This window comes from Salmo trutta, chromosome 28 (assembly GCF_901001165.1).
Source record: "Salmo trutta chromosome 28, fSalTru1.1, whole genome shotgun sequence".
In the NCBI taxonomy this organism is placed as follows: domain Eukaryota; kingdom Metazoa; phylum Chordata; class Actinopteri; order Salmoniformes; family Salmonidae; genus Salmo; species Salmo trutta.
The window spans coordinates 42453202-42466871 of NC_042984.1; the positions used below are offsets into that span (position 1 = coordinate 42453202).

Consider the following 13670-nt stretch of genomic DNA (forward strand, 5'->3'; position numbering starts at 1 on the left):
TTATGAAGCTTGCATTTTGAATTTGTTGTAAAATGAATTATTACTGTGGCGAAGACGCACCATAGGCACGGCTCTTCGCTTGCACTCTCCAAACTCCCGCCAGTGGAGGGGGAGTGCTTTTTATCTTGTTGAAATGTTTGCTGTTAAATGCATAGGCCGTATGTGGTAAATCTATATTCCATCTAATACTACAATAATTTCTAGCGTTTCATCATTCCACCCCCGTACCGTTTATTGCAACACATATAGACATTTCTGTTCCATGATTGATAGGCCTACGTAGACATTTCTGCTTCATGTTTGATAGGCCTACGATACATTTCCATTTAGCAAACCATTTGTTGCAGTGCTGAGGGTGGGCGCGATGTTTATAGTGCACATGGACGTTCGCAAGACTCATGAGGTCAAAGTTCTGTTTATTTAATTCAATGTGTGGTTTCCTTTGTTCATATTTTCTGGGTTATGTCGGAGTTCTGTGTGTCTGTATCCTATGTCTGTCTGGTAGCCTCAAATAGACAAAGATTTGTAGTTGAACAGGCGTTGCATGTTTTTAAAACTTGTTACTTGTCTTGACTTGACTTGCTCTTAGAATGCATGACTTGGACTTGACTCGAGTCTTGACCCGTTCTACTTCAGATTCGACCTGAGACTCTGACATTGTGACTTGTGACTTGCTTGTGACTCGAAATAATAGTGACTTGGTCCCACCTCTGTTATACAGTGGTTCAAGTATTGGATAGGTTAGTAGGCTAGCAGTAGACAATGCCACACTATAACATACATGGATGCTAGTAGCAATGAGCTAATATAGCACACAATAGAACGGTACAGTTGAAGTCGGAAGTTTACATACACTTATGTTGGAGTCATTAAAACTCGTTTTTCAACCACTCCACAAATTTTTTGTTAACAAACTATAGTTTTGGCAAGTTGGTTAGGACATCTACTTTGTGCATGACACAAGTAATTTTTCCAACAATTGTTTACAGACAGATTATTTCACTTATAATTCACTGTATCGCAATTCCAGTGGGTCAGAAGTTTACATACACTAAGTTGACTGTGCCTTTAAACAGCTTAGAAAATTCCAGAAAAGTATGTCATGGCTTTAGAAGCTTCTGATGGGCTAATTGACATCATTTGAGTCAATTGGAGGTGTACCTGTGGATGTATTTCAAGACCTACCTTCAAACTCAGGCCGCTCAGCAAGGAAGAAGCTACTGCTCCAAAACCACCGTAAAAAAGCCAGGCTACGGTTTGCAACTGCACATGGGGACAAATATTGTACTTTTTGGAGAAATGTCCCCTGGTCTGATGAAACAAAAATATAACTTTTTGGCCATAATGACCATTGTTATGTTTGGAGGTAAAAGGGGGAGGCTTGCAAGCCGAAGAACACCATCCCAACCGTGAAGCACCGGGGTGGCAGCATCATGTTGTGGGGGTGCTTTGCTGCAGGAGGGACTGGTGTACTTCACAAAATAGATGGCATCATGAGGGAGGAAAATTATGTGGATATATTGAAGCAACATCTCAAGACATCAGTCAGGAAGTTAAAGCTTGGTCACAAATAGGTCTTCAAATTGACAATGACCCCAAGCATACTTCCACATTTGTGGCAAAATGGCTTAAGGACAACAAAGTCAAGGAATTGGAGTGGCTATCACAAAGCCCTGACCTCAATCCTTTAGAAAATGTGTGTGTTAGGACTGAAAAAGTGTGTGCGAGCAAGGAGGCCTACAAACCTGACTCAGTTACACCAGCTCTGTCAGGAGGAATGAGCCAAAATGAACCCAACTTATTGTAGGAAGCTTGTGGAAGTCTACCCGAAACGTTTTACCCAAGTTAAACAATTTAAAGGCAATGCTACCAAATACTAATTGAGTGTTTGTAAACTTTTGACCCACTGGGAATGTGATGAAAGAAATAAAAGCTCAAATAAATCATTCTCTCTACTATTATTCTGACATTTCACATTCTTGAAATAAAGTGGTGATCCTAACTGACCTAAGACAGGGAATTTTTACTCTGATTAAATGTCAGGAATTGTGAAAAACTGAGTTTAAATGTATTTGGCTATATACAATACCTAATGCAATTGTTATATGTTGGCAGTGGGCTAGCACACTAGGCTAGTTAGCAGATTAGCAGCTAGTAGTTAGCGGGATATGGAGCTGGGATGCTAACATGTGAACGGCGGCCATGTTGGTTGTGGTTAGGACTACAGCAGGAGGTGATCGGACATGATGACGTCAGCAGTCGGCCATACTGGTTGTGTAACAAGAAGGACTAGGTGGTAGCCATCTTAGGTCACTCAACTCCTAATGGCCTGGGTACTGTGCCCAGAACAATGCCAAAGGGGACAGATTAACATGGTATGCAGTTGGCTAGTACTCAGGCATGTAGAAACCGCAAACTAGCATGAAATAAATAATGTATAAGCAGTTGGTTACAAAGTAGTAGTCCTATTACAAGTATAAGATGAAATAAACATACACTGAACCCTAACTGTTTGCAAGTACACTTACGTGGTCAAAGATGCACTAAACACAGAGTCCAGAGGCAGAATTGTCCATGATGGTAGCCTCTGCTGGGCTGGAAAGTTTATCTCTAAAGTTTGTGCATCTTTATCCCAGGACCAGAGAGAGGGTTCAGAGGGTTTTTCACAACCATGAAAAATGTGCCTTAATTACATTTTTTATCAGGATGGAAAACTAGTGACTGATTGACGGCCCTGCATGGTGGGGTCCTTCGCTAAGTCCCGGGAATAAAGGTTGCTGATTGGCTAATAAATAATGATGATTGCAATAAGAAAACTAAAAAGAGAGTTGGGGTCTTGAATAGGAGATGAGCTGGCCGTTTTTACACCCGGCCTGTCCTTCACAGGGGACACTCTTCCCTCGCAGGGCGGGCGAGAAGCTAAAGGGCATCCGATAGGTGTCCATGACAGCGGTGTAGAAGGAGGAGTGAGCATGCCACAGCAGCAGTTGATTCCTGCAAAGCTGCACTGCTGGCTGACTCCACTTCCCTGGATATAACCTCCACACAGGAGCACTGTCATTCACAAGATAGGAGCCAGATTACTAAACTATTAAAAGGCCACTGATGCAAAAAGCTCAAGCCTGGACAGCTAAGATGGAGAGTGTGTTATTGTTTGAGCAGGACATATGTTGTTGTTGATACCTGATTTTAAAATAAGTGATTTATGATGTAGTACATGCTGTATAAGGTCTAAAAGGAATTTCACTAAGAAGATTTGTAGGAGTAGGAATAAAGCTACTCTGAGTGCCTCTCTCTTTTGACTTAATAGATTGAAGATGCAGATTCTAGAAGGTGAAATGACTGAGAGATTCCTGTCGATGTAAATAAGAGGGTCACTTTTATGGACGTCAGTGTGGCTGCAACTTATTATTTTATTTTTTTTAAACATGAATAATACAACAATAATACATTTCAAAACAGAGACATGGCTTAGAATACCGACATGTGAATGCGAGCGAATGAATGCGAACAGAACAAAGGCCTACTAAAGGCTTATTGTCACGTCCTGGCCAGTATAAGGTTAATTGGTATTGTAGTTTGGTCAGGACGTGGCAGAGGGTATTCGTTTTATGTGGTTCGGTGTGGTGTGTTTGTTGAAAGGGGCATTTGATTTAAGTATTCGGGGTTTTTGGGCACTGTTTGGTTTTCATGTATTCTATGGTTAGTCTAGTGTGTGTGTTTCTATGTTGAGTTAATTGGGGTTGGACTTCCAATTGAAGGCAGCTGTTTGGTGTTGCCTTTGATTGGAAGTCCTATATTAGTTGGGTGTGTTTGTCTTGTATTTTGTGGGAGATTGTTCTGTGTTTAGCCTTGTGCCTTACCAGACTGTTTTTGTTGATCGTTCGTTCTTTGTTATTTTGGTGTTCATTTTGTATTTATTAAAAAGCAAGATGAGCATACACATACCTGCTGCGTTTTGGTCCTCCTTAACCGACGACAACCGTGACACTTATAAACAAAATATCAGATCGATAATGGCAAGAGACAATCTATATTTAGGCTAGTTACATTAACAGTTAACAAACTAGGCTATCTATTTCTATGATGAAACATAAAGCTATGTAGATATACCCAGGGGCGTAATTTGAGTTCTTGCATTGGAATTATATTAAATTCTGCTTATATCACGCTATACAACAATAAACATGAAAGTTCAAATGTTGAGACCATTGAGTGCTTTTGACCAAGAAGTGAAAGGTTGGTGTGAAAACTTTGTTACGCTTTATCAGCACCATGGACAGCGCCCTGGGCTGGCTCCTCTGTACCAAGATCGTCAGGAACGGACAGCGGTGGAGGGGGCTTTGGAGCCATTACCCTGGCAGCACTTGTGAAAGGGGGGAAGGGGGGCTCTTCGCGCGTAGTTAGCTGGAGCTCGGCAGCATCATCACTGCTGGGCTTGGCGGCGGCCTCGATGGTTTAATTTCTGATATCCATCGTGGCATTGGCAGATTAGCTGGTTAGAGCTAAATAGGCTAATAACACTAACGCCTTTTACAGCGAGCTAAGAAGCTAACTAAACTCTATTGTGGTGTGAGGCAGAGTTCAGTGAAGGAGCTTCAACTGTAACTTGACCCTGTCCTTATAAATCTAAATCAAAAATGACAGGTGGAGGAGTATCACATTATTCACATAGTCTACCACAAATAAACATGCATTTTTTTTCCTCCAGTGGCTTTCCATAGCACCCTTACACACAAACCCACACACACATAGATACAGATATAGATTTCGTGCCAACCTGTCACTCAACCTTTTAGCTATTTTTATATAGGGACATAAAACTAAAACTGAGGTGGCACAAGTTTCAACTGAGGGGTCTAAGCCTCATTTTTGCCCTCTCGTGAAGCCAGGCCCAGGTTCTGATGTTCCTCATTCCTTAAGGGGATTATACTGAATGGACCAGCAGTGTCAGTAACACCGGGCCCAGGTTCTGATGTTCCTCATTCCTTAAGGGGATTATACTGAATGGACCACCAGTGCCAGTAACACCGGGCCCAGGTTCTGATGTTCCTCATTCCTTAAGGGGATTATACTGAATGGACCACCAGTGTCAGTAACACCGGGCCCAGGTTCTGATGTTCCTCATTCCTTAAGGGGATTATACTGAATGGACCACCAGTGCCAGTAACACTGAAGAGTCCAAGTGAGGTCTCAATATCTCATGCACATTTATTAAGTCTTAGTCCCAATTCACCTGTCTTTTGTCCAAGTCCAAGACTTCTCATATAAAATCAGATTAGTCTGAATATACCTTTCCTCAAAGATATATATGTATATATTAAAATAAAAATGCTCGTAGGATAATGCAATAACGCATGTGATTGAGCACTTTGAGCATTTCTTTGTAAAACTGAAGAGACTTTAATTAAAATTGTATTTTTGTGCCCACAGGGGGTGACGCTCCAGCTGATGATGGCAGTGGGAACAGCTGTGATTGGCTCGCTGCAGTTTGGCTACAACACAGGGGTCATCAACGCTCCCCAAAAGGTGAGTGAGAAAGGGACAGTTTCAAATGGCACCCTAATCCCTAAATAGTGCACTACTTTTGCCCAGTGCCATAGAGGCCCTGTTTAGAGAATAAGGTACAATTTTGGACACATACTCTTAGTTTCTATGTTTGTGCCCCTTAAAGACTGTCCAAACCCAGTGAATGTAAAGACAGTATTCTTCCTATTCATTCTGGACACCCCTTACTAGCTCTGCAGGTTAAGATGTTCCTAAGAGATGCATGGCACTCATAGATGTCCTACCCAAGGTGCCGTACGCCCATGTCCAAAGTCCATTTTCCAAGCCATTAATAGTCTAGCAACAATACGTACCTCTGTCTATGATATGAGTTAGATGGCAAACGTGACTATATATAAAGTGCTTCTTAACATTTGTTACCTGTTAGTTAATAGCCCACGTTAAATGCAGTATTGGCTTTAAGATGATCAGGATGAATGATTTGATGGTTCAGGATCGTTTATGTTGTGCCTATGACCCTAAGATTCAGTCCCAGACTGTTTTGCTACATATCTGCTTTTACTATAGTTCTCGCTGCTCAGCCAAGTCACTTATTACTTTATGTAAATAACCTTCACAGTATATTCTTGCATTACCGACATCTCTGTATTTTTCAGTATATCTTTCTTACTTTCTTACCTTTTTTTTGTAATTGTATTTGTGCTCTTTTTGACTTAGTTATTGTGTTATTGTTACTATTATTGTATCCTGTGCATATGTCAAATAAAATCAGATTTGATTTGTTTGTCAAGGTTTGCATCTCATCTCTCCATCAAGAGCCCCACCAGGTCAATCAAAGGTGATACATAAAATACATGTAGGATCTTTGATTGACGTGGTGAGACTCCCTGGTGAGATAAGATGAGACGCAATCCTTCTACTGATGTCGGATCTTGGCACTTGGCTACAGATGTTGAATTTTTAGTTTGGCCTGTTTTGTAGCAGGGGGAAAATAATCCTGCAGGAGGAGGATTTCAATGTCTGAAGAAATATTTAGAATCCTCACCAGGGGAAAGCTGTGTTTGTATACAATGCAATGCCGTACCTACTCTCTTAGAAAAAATAACCTAAAACGGTTCTTCGGCTGTCCCTATAGGAGAACCCTTTGAAGAACCTTTTTTGCTTCCAGGTAGAACCCTTTTGGGTTCCATGTAAACCATTTCCAAGAAGGGTTCTATATGGACCCTGTAAGAGTTCTACCTGGAACCAACAATAGTTCTACCTGGAAGCAAAAGGGGTTCTCCTATGGGGACAGCTGAAGAACCCTTTTGGATCCCTTAGACTGCAGGTCCACTGGGCTCCAGTTCAAGTAGCCAATGTAGGCTACATGCAGGCTACAGGGCACCTCGTGTGAATTCTTATTTGGATTATAATAAATCCACATATTTCTAGGAAGTAAATGTATATTTCGGTAGGGAAAATACTTTTTTTATTGTTTTATTATACTGTATGTTCAAGACAAGCAATAGGCAGAATAACTAATCGGTGGTTAGAACCGCTGATCCCATCGCACATGTGCCAGAGTCAGCATGGGTTCGACTCCGGTCCACTTCCCTTTGACTCACCCTTCCCCATGATTCCAACATTGTTCTATCTCTTCAATAAAATAAAAAAAATCAGAAAGGAGTGGGACTGCCCCACTCCTTAAAAATATATATTTAATAAATAATAAATAATTGGACAAATAACAATTAGATTGGTGAGCGCACGTCCAACCTAAAACATGACTATAAATTGTACAAGGTAGGCTAAATTGATTCATACAACATGTACAGACCTAGCAAGCAACAATATATACTATGCTAACTGATTCCACCATTTAAAGAGAAAACAAACAAAGAAATAGAAAATAAACCCTATATGCTGAGATTCAGGCTGGATATTTTGAGGTGGAAATTAAAAACTTCAGAGGACTTTTAAGCCTTGAATACATGAAAGTTTGATTCACTCACTTAATGAGTGGAGAGATTGCAGTCAGGGTACAATTTCTGCGTCCAAAATACCACAGCAGTTACTGCACTTTTACTGCAGTTTCAAAACTGCAATCTTTTTTTGTAAGTGTTTAGATAGCTTACAGCCTCTTTTAGGCCCACAAGGTAACTGTATTTATTTCAAAGTTTTCAAGAAGTAAAACGAACTGTCCGATAATTTACACGTCAAAGAAAAGTCTCAGCTCAACAAAATTGTCTTTGGCAGCTTTACAAAATGAAATATTAAAGCCCACAATACAGGCTTTCAGTCCACAACAAGGATGACTTCAAATGCCGACATCAAACTGAAAGTACAGTAGGCCTATGCTGCTGTAGCCGGCACATTATAGCTTAGCAATGGAAATCTCACCTGCTGTAAGGGCATCCACACCAAAGACCATAACTATATTGACAAATTATACAAAACCTAACTATAAAACATAGGCAAGCATCCAAACTGGAGGAAAGTTTATTGTTTTACAGTAGGACTACATCTGTCAATCAACTGATGACCAAATCAGCTCATCAACTCAGCCAGGGAAATACAAACAAATAAAATAAAATTGCAGTGATGCAACCGGTCAGGATGCTCTCGATGGTGCTGGGGACCCATGCCAAATCTTTTCAGTCTCCTGAGGGGGAAAAGGTGTTGCTTGGACCATGATAGTTTGTTTATGATGTGGACCCAAGGAACTTGAAACTCTCGACCCGCTCCACTTCAGCCCCGTCGATGTTAATGGGGGCCTGTTTGGCCCTCCTTTTCCTATAGTCCACGATCAGCTCCTTTGTCTTGCTCACATTGAGGGAGAGGTTGTTGTGCTGGCACCACACTGCCAATGATCTGACCACCTCCCTATAGGCTGTCTCATCATTGTCAGTGATCAGGCCTACCACTGTTGTGTCGTCAGAAAACTTAATGATGGTGTTGGAGTCGTGCTTGGCCACGCAGTTGTGGGTGAACAGGGAGTACAGGAGGGGACTAAGCACACACTCCTGAGGAGTCCCAGTGTTGAGGATCAGCGTGGCAGATGTGTTGCCTACCCTTACCACCTGGGGGTGTCCCATCAGGAAGTCCAGGATCCAGTTGCAGAGGGAGGTGTTTAGTCCCAGGTTCCTTAGCTTAGTGATGAGCTTTGTGGGCATTATGGTGTTGAACGCTGAGCTTTAGTCAATGAACAGCATTCTCACATAGGTGTTCCTTTTGTCCAGGTGGGAAAGGGCAGTGTGGAGTGCGATTGAGATTGCGTCATCTGTGGATCTGTTGGGGCGGTATGCGAATTGGAGTGGGTCTAGGGTTTCTGGCATGGCGGTGTTGATGTGAGCCATGACCAGCCATTCAAAGCACTTCATGGCTACCGACGTGAGTGCTACGGGGCGGTAATCATTTAGGCAGGTTACCTTCACTTTCTTGGCTAGCCTGCAGAATGTATTGGAATATAATCACACAACAAGGGGCCTATTGCAACCATCGATGGCACTAGATTATCGCCAACTAAACCATCAATACTCACTAAATTCACCCACACATCTAATCTCAATTGCAACCATTATTGGTCACCACATTACCTCTACCTAAAAGATGTTGTCAGTGTTACCTTAGTCCTGCTTGGAACCAAAGTCTTAAGGCCGCTGCCTTCAGCACACACATACATGTAAGCCATAGCGTATCGCTATGGGTTTGATTCCAGCCCACTCTCTTCTGGCACAATAACTCAAAAGTCTGAACTTAGTCCTTTTTGAACAGTCTAAGGGCTGTTTATCTATTTGACAAGCATTCTGTACAATTGAAATAAAGTATTTCCTCGTTTACCACGGCAAATCTACTGAGGCAATTGATATTTTTTTCAATAATATATACACTAGATCAAAAAAATCATCGGCTGGACGCCATTGTGCTCCATTCCGTAGGCTACCTCACTATTCTCCATTTCATCTTGTCTCTACATCTGATATTATAGGCCTATGTGTGCAATTAGTTTTGATAGGCTTCAGTAGGCAATAGTTTAGGTGTAGCCTACTATACAGCTGCATTTCGGATACACTTTACACTTGTATGTTGTAGTGGAGACCAATATATATCTTGAGTTATTAAGCTTTATGAAGCAACAGTTGTTGATGTGTATGGATGCATTTCAGATACATTTTTGTACATTTTAATGTTTCAGTAACAAGACCTATAGACCTACAGTAGCAGTAGGAAATGTATTAATATTCTGTCTGGTGCTTTACCGTTTGAGGTGGCAAGAGAGGAAGGATGATTTTGATAGCTGGCACTGGTCCGAATGACTCGACTGCCCTTACATGGAGAGAAAGAGAACTGCAGGTTTTCAGTGAACGTATCTAAATCACAAGGCTTCTTCGAATTTCCAGCTGGCAGGAACAAATTTTGCTACGAAAGAGTGATCAAATTAACATCTGACATCTGTACGTGACAGTCTGGCAGATATACTGGAGATACTCTGGTACTGTATGTACTTTACTCCAGCAGTTTCTTGAGAAAGTTACTTGAGGTATTACTGAAGCCTGCTCTGTAAATAAAAATGTGTGTTACTGTGTGTACTTATATTTATGTGTGTGTGTGTGTGTGTGTGTGTGTGTGTGTGTGTGTGTGTGTGTGTGTGTGTGTGTGTGTGTGTGTGTGTGTGTGTGTGTGTGTGTGTGTGTGTGTGTGTGTGTGTGTGTGTGTGTGAGTGATTTGGGAGGTTTAAGGCCAATCCTGGAGCCTTTTCGGGATACCTGAGCACATGAGCACTTTAAATAGCTTTGTAGATTAAGATTACATCAGTCTAAAGGTGTGCAGGACGGTGAGGTAGCTGCTACTGGAGGTAGCTGCTAGGGGATCCAGTATCTTTGATACTTTGTTATGCAAGGCTTGTAGTCACCTCCACAGTCTGCGGTGGAAAGTCACCATCTATTGCAGTGAATTACGGTTGCATAATTCCATTAACTTTCCCAAAATTTACCAGGTTTTCCTGAGATCCCTGTTGGAGGATTCCCGGATTTCAATCTTATTCCAGGAAGTCTCCAACTGGGAATTTTGAGAAAGGTTTACCATTGCGATCATTCCACTTGCGGTGTGTCCATTACACGTGGCAGAGGTAACGAGGATCATTGTCACGTTTGCAGGATTAAGGTGGCTATAGGAGTTGTGCAACTAACAATAACAAAGAGATCATTCACTCTGACTACTCTCTTCTTCACATATTCTTTATGGCAAATTTACCTCACATCTCCTTCAAAGTACACTTCAACCGAAAACTACTATCACCAGATAAAAATGTTGTGGGGTATAAGTATAAGTAATAGTCGGGGGGAAAAAAATAACGTGCCATAGGAAAAATATGTTTTCCATAGTCAGAGACCCAGGGCATATTCTTTGGAGGGCAATAAACTCTGCCTTACTTATACCTGTATCAATGACACTCTGAGTTATGTTTGTCAACATAAAGTCTGTAATGAACGATCTTGCATTGTGTATCTCTGCCCCCCTCTGCTGGTCTTCTGTAAGAATGTTTTTATTTACCTGTTTTTTAGAATACGGCCGAATACGGAGTGGCTGTGGATCCGACTTTTATGGACCACTCTTCCCGACACTAAAGGTCCTGAAAGGTCTGCGCATGTGCGGATTCTCTACTTTACACACAGTCTCTGCACTACTCGTAGAAAACAGGCTACTCTGGCGAATGTTGCTCGTTTAATAAAGTTAGATCAAAGCTGAATGCATTTCTGCAAGATCACAATGATAGTATTCTTCATAACAAAATAGAATATAACAACATAATAAACTCAGCAAAAAAAGAAAGGTCCCTTTTTCAGGACCCAGGGTCCCTGCTCATCCGTGTGAAAATGCCTTAGGCATGCTGCAAGGAGGCATGAGGACTGCAGATGTGGCCAGGGCAATAAATTGCAATGTCCGTACTGGGAGACGCCTAACACAGCGCTACAGGGAGACAGGACGGACAACTGATCATCCTCGCAGTGGCAGACCACGTGTAACAACACCTGCACAGGATCGGTACATCCAAACATCACACCTGCAGGACAGGTACAGGATGGCAACAACAACTGCCCGAGTTACACCAGGAACGCACAATCCCTCCATCAGTGCTCAGACTGTCCGCAATAGGCTGAGAGGCTGGACTGAGGGCTTGTAGGCCTGTTGTAAGGCAGGTCCTCACCAGACATCACCTGCAACAATGTCACCTATGTGCACAAAGCCCCCGTCGCTGGACCAGACAGGACTGGCAAAAAGTGCTCTTCACTGACGAGTCGCGGTTTTGTCTCACCAGGGGTGATGATCGGATTCGCGTTTATCATCGAAGGAATGAGCGTTACACCGAGGCCTGTACTCTGGAGCGGGATCGATTTGGAAGTGGAGGGTCCGTCATGGTCTGGGGCAGTGTGTTACAGCATCATTGGTCTGAGCTTGTTGTCATTGCAGGCAATCTCAACACTGTGCGTTACAGGGAAGACATCCTCCTCCCTCATGTGGTACCCTTCCTGCAGGCTCATCCTGACATGACCCTCCAGCATAACAATGCCACCAGCCATACTGCTCGTTTTGTGCGTGATTTCCTGCAAGACAGGAATGTCAGTGTTCTGCCATGGCCAGCGAAGAGCCCAGATCTCAATCCCGTTGAGCACGTCTGGGACCTGTTGGATCGGAGGGTGAGGGCTAGGGCCATTCCCCCCAGAAAGGTCCGGGATCTTGCAGGTGCCTTGGTGGAAGAGTGGGGTAACATCTCACAGCAAGAACTGGCAAATCTGGTGCAGTCCATGAGGAGGAGATGCACTGCAGTATTTAATGCAGCTGGTGGCCACACCAGATACTGACTGTCACCTGTCTGTGGACTTGTTCAGTTTATGTCTCAGTTGTTGAATCTTATGTTCATACAAGTATTTACACATGTTAAGTTTGCTGAAAATAAACGCAGTTGACAGTGAGAAGACGTTTCTCTTTTTGCTGAGTTTATAACATTACTGTAACACAAAAAAGGAATACGTAATTTCTTGAGAAAACTCAACAGCGTGCGCCAGTAGGCAAAATATGTGCTTTGATTGAAACTGAAATGAATGCAAATAAGTTAGAAATTGTGCTACTAATGCACATGATGGCACAAACACGTCTCGTAAAAAGTAAATATGTTTTTGTTTGGTTATCTTTTGGAAATTGTAGAAATAAAACATTTTCCTTCTTCAGAGGTCCCAGCTAGGCAGGCTAACTTTAGTTAGCTAATTCATTTGCTAGCTATCATACTATAGGCGTATATTAAGAATTATACAGTTAATATAAGTAGACATGCGATCATTACTGACTGTAGCGCATATAAAGCACCCACAAGGCTGAAAACACAATCATCGCGGGATGAACGAGAGACGAATTTCCGGCCAAGGGCGGTCCATTTAAAAATCATTCCTTCCTCCAATGCCCTTTGCCCTGCAAGTGTATACTCGTCAGACATCGTGATACGTCATCAGAAGTTTCCGCTTAATTTGAGGGCTGAGGGAATAAGGTGTGTCTTTTAAGTGTTTGGACTGCAGCCCTGTCGCGAATTGAATTATGGGGAGTTTCAGGCCCTGGAGTGAACATAATTGTACAAAGCCGACTAAAAACGTTGCAAACGTCCCTTGCTTTGCTAATCACTTGGACTACACTCCAAGATGGCGATGGGGATTCCCCCAAGGGCATAAGACAAGGGTGTGTCTTTTAAGTGTTTGGACTGCAGCCCTGGTATCGTAACGTCGGAGATGACTAACTAGGAACTTTGTTCCGGTGCACAGATGTTTCGTCACTGATCATTTGGATAAATCATGATTTCGCAGGTGTTCGCATCTTTCCAATTTCGGAAGGGGAGGGGACATTTAACCCATATGTTTTCCCTGTAACTTGCAAAGAGAGAGGGGCGGAGCCCTGGCTTCCGCTCCACATTCTAGTAAATTATTTTTTCTATCATGTCTCCGCGCAGAACTTAATTGAGCATCTGACGCAATTACGCAAGATTTTAGTTCTAGTTCCGAGATTACAATATCTATAATTTTGGTTGGTAATTCACTATGAATTGAATTGTGACTGTATGTATGTAATGTATGTATGATAATGATATTATTTAAAGGGACAATCTGCAGTTTGTACAAACATTTTTTTACTTTAAC

At 42.2% G+C, this 13670-nt stretch overlaps 1 protein-coding gene across 2 annotated transcripts in view; it reads left to right on the forward strand.

Annotated features, from left to right (window-relative positions):
* LOC115166285 (solute carrier family 2, facilitated glucose transporter member 1-like) overlaps positions 1-13670 on the forward strand; it is a 43266-nt gene that overhangs the window by 24722 nt on the left and 4874 nt on the right. For both annotated transcript variants that reach the window (XM_029720142.1, XM_029720143.1), the window contains exon 2: positions 5434-5529. In XM_029720142.1, the coding sequence (XP_029576002.1) occupies positions 5434-5529 (96 nt within the window). The remainder of the gene's footprint in view (positions 1-5433; positions 5530-13670) is intronic.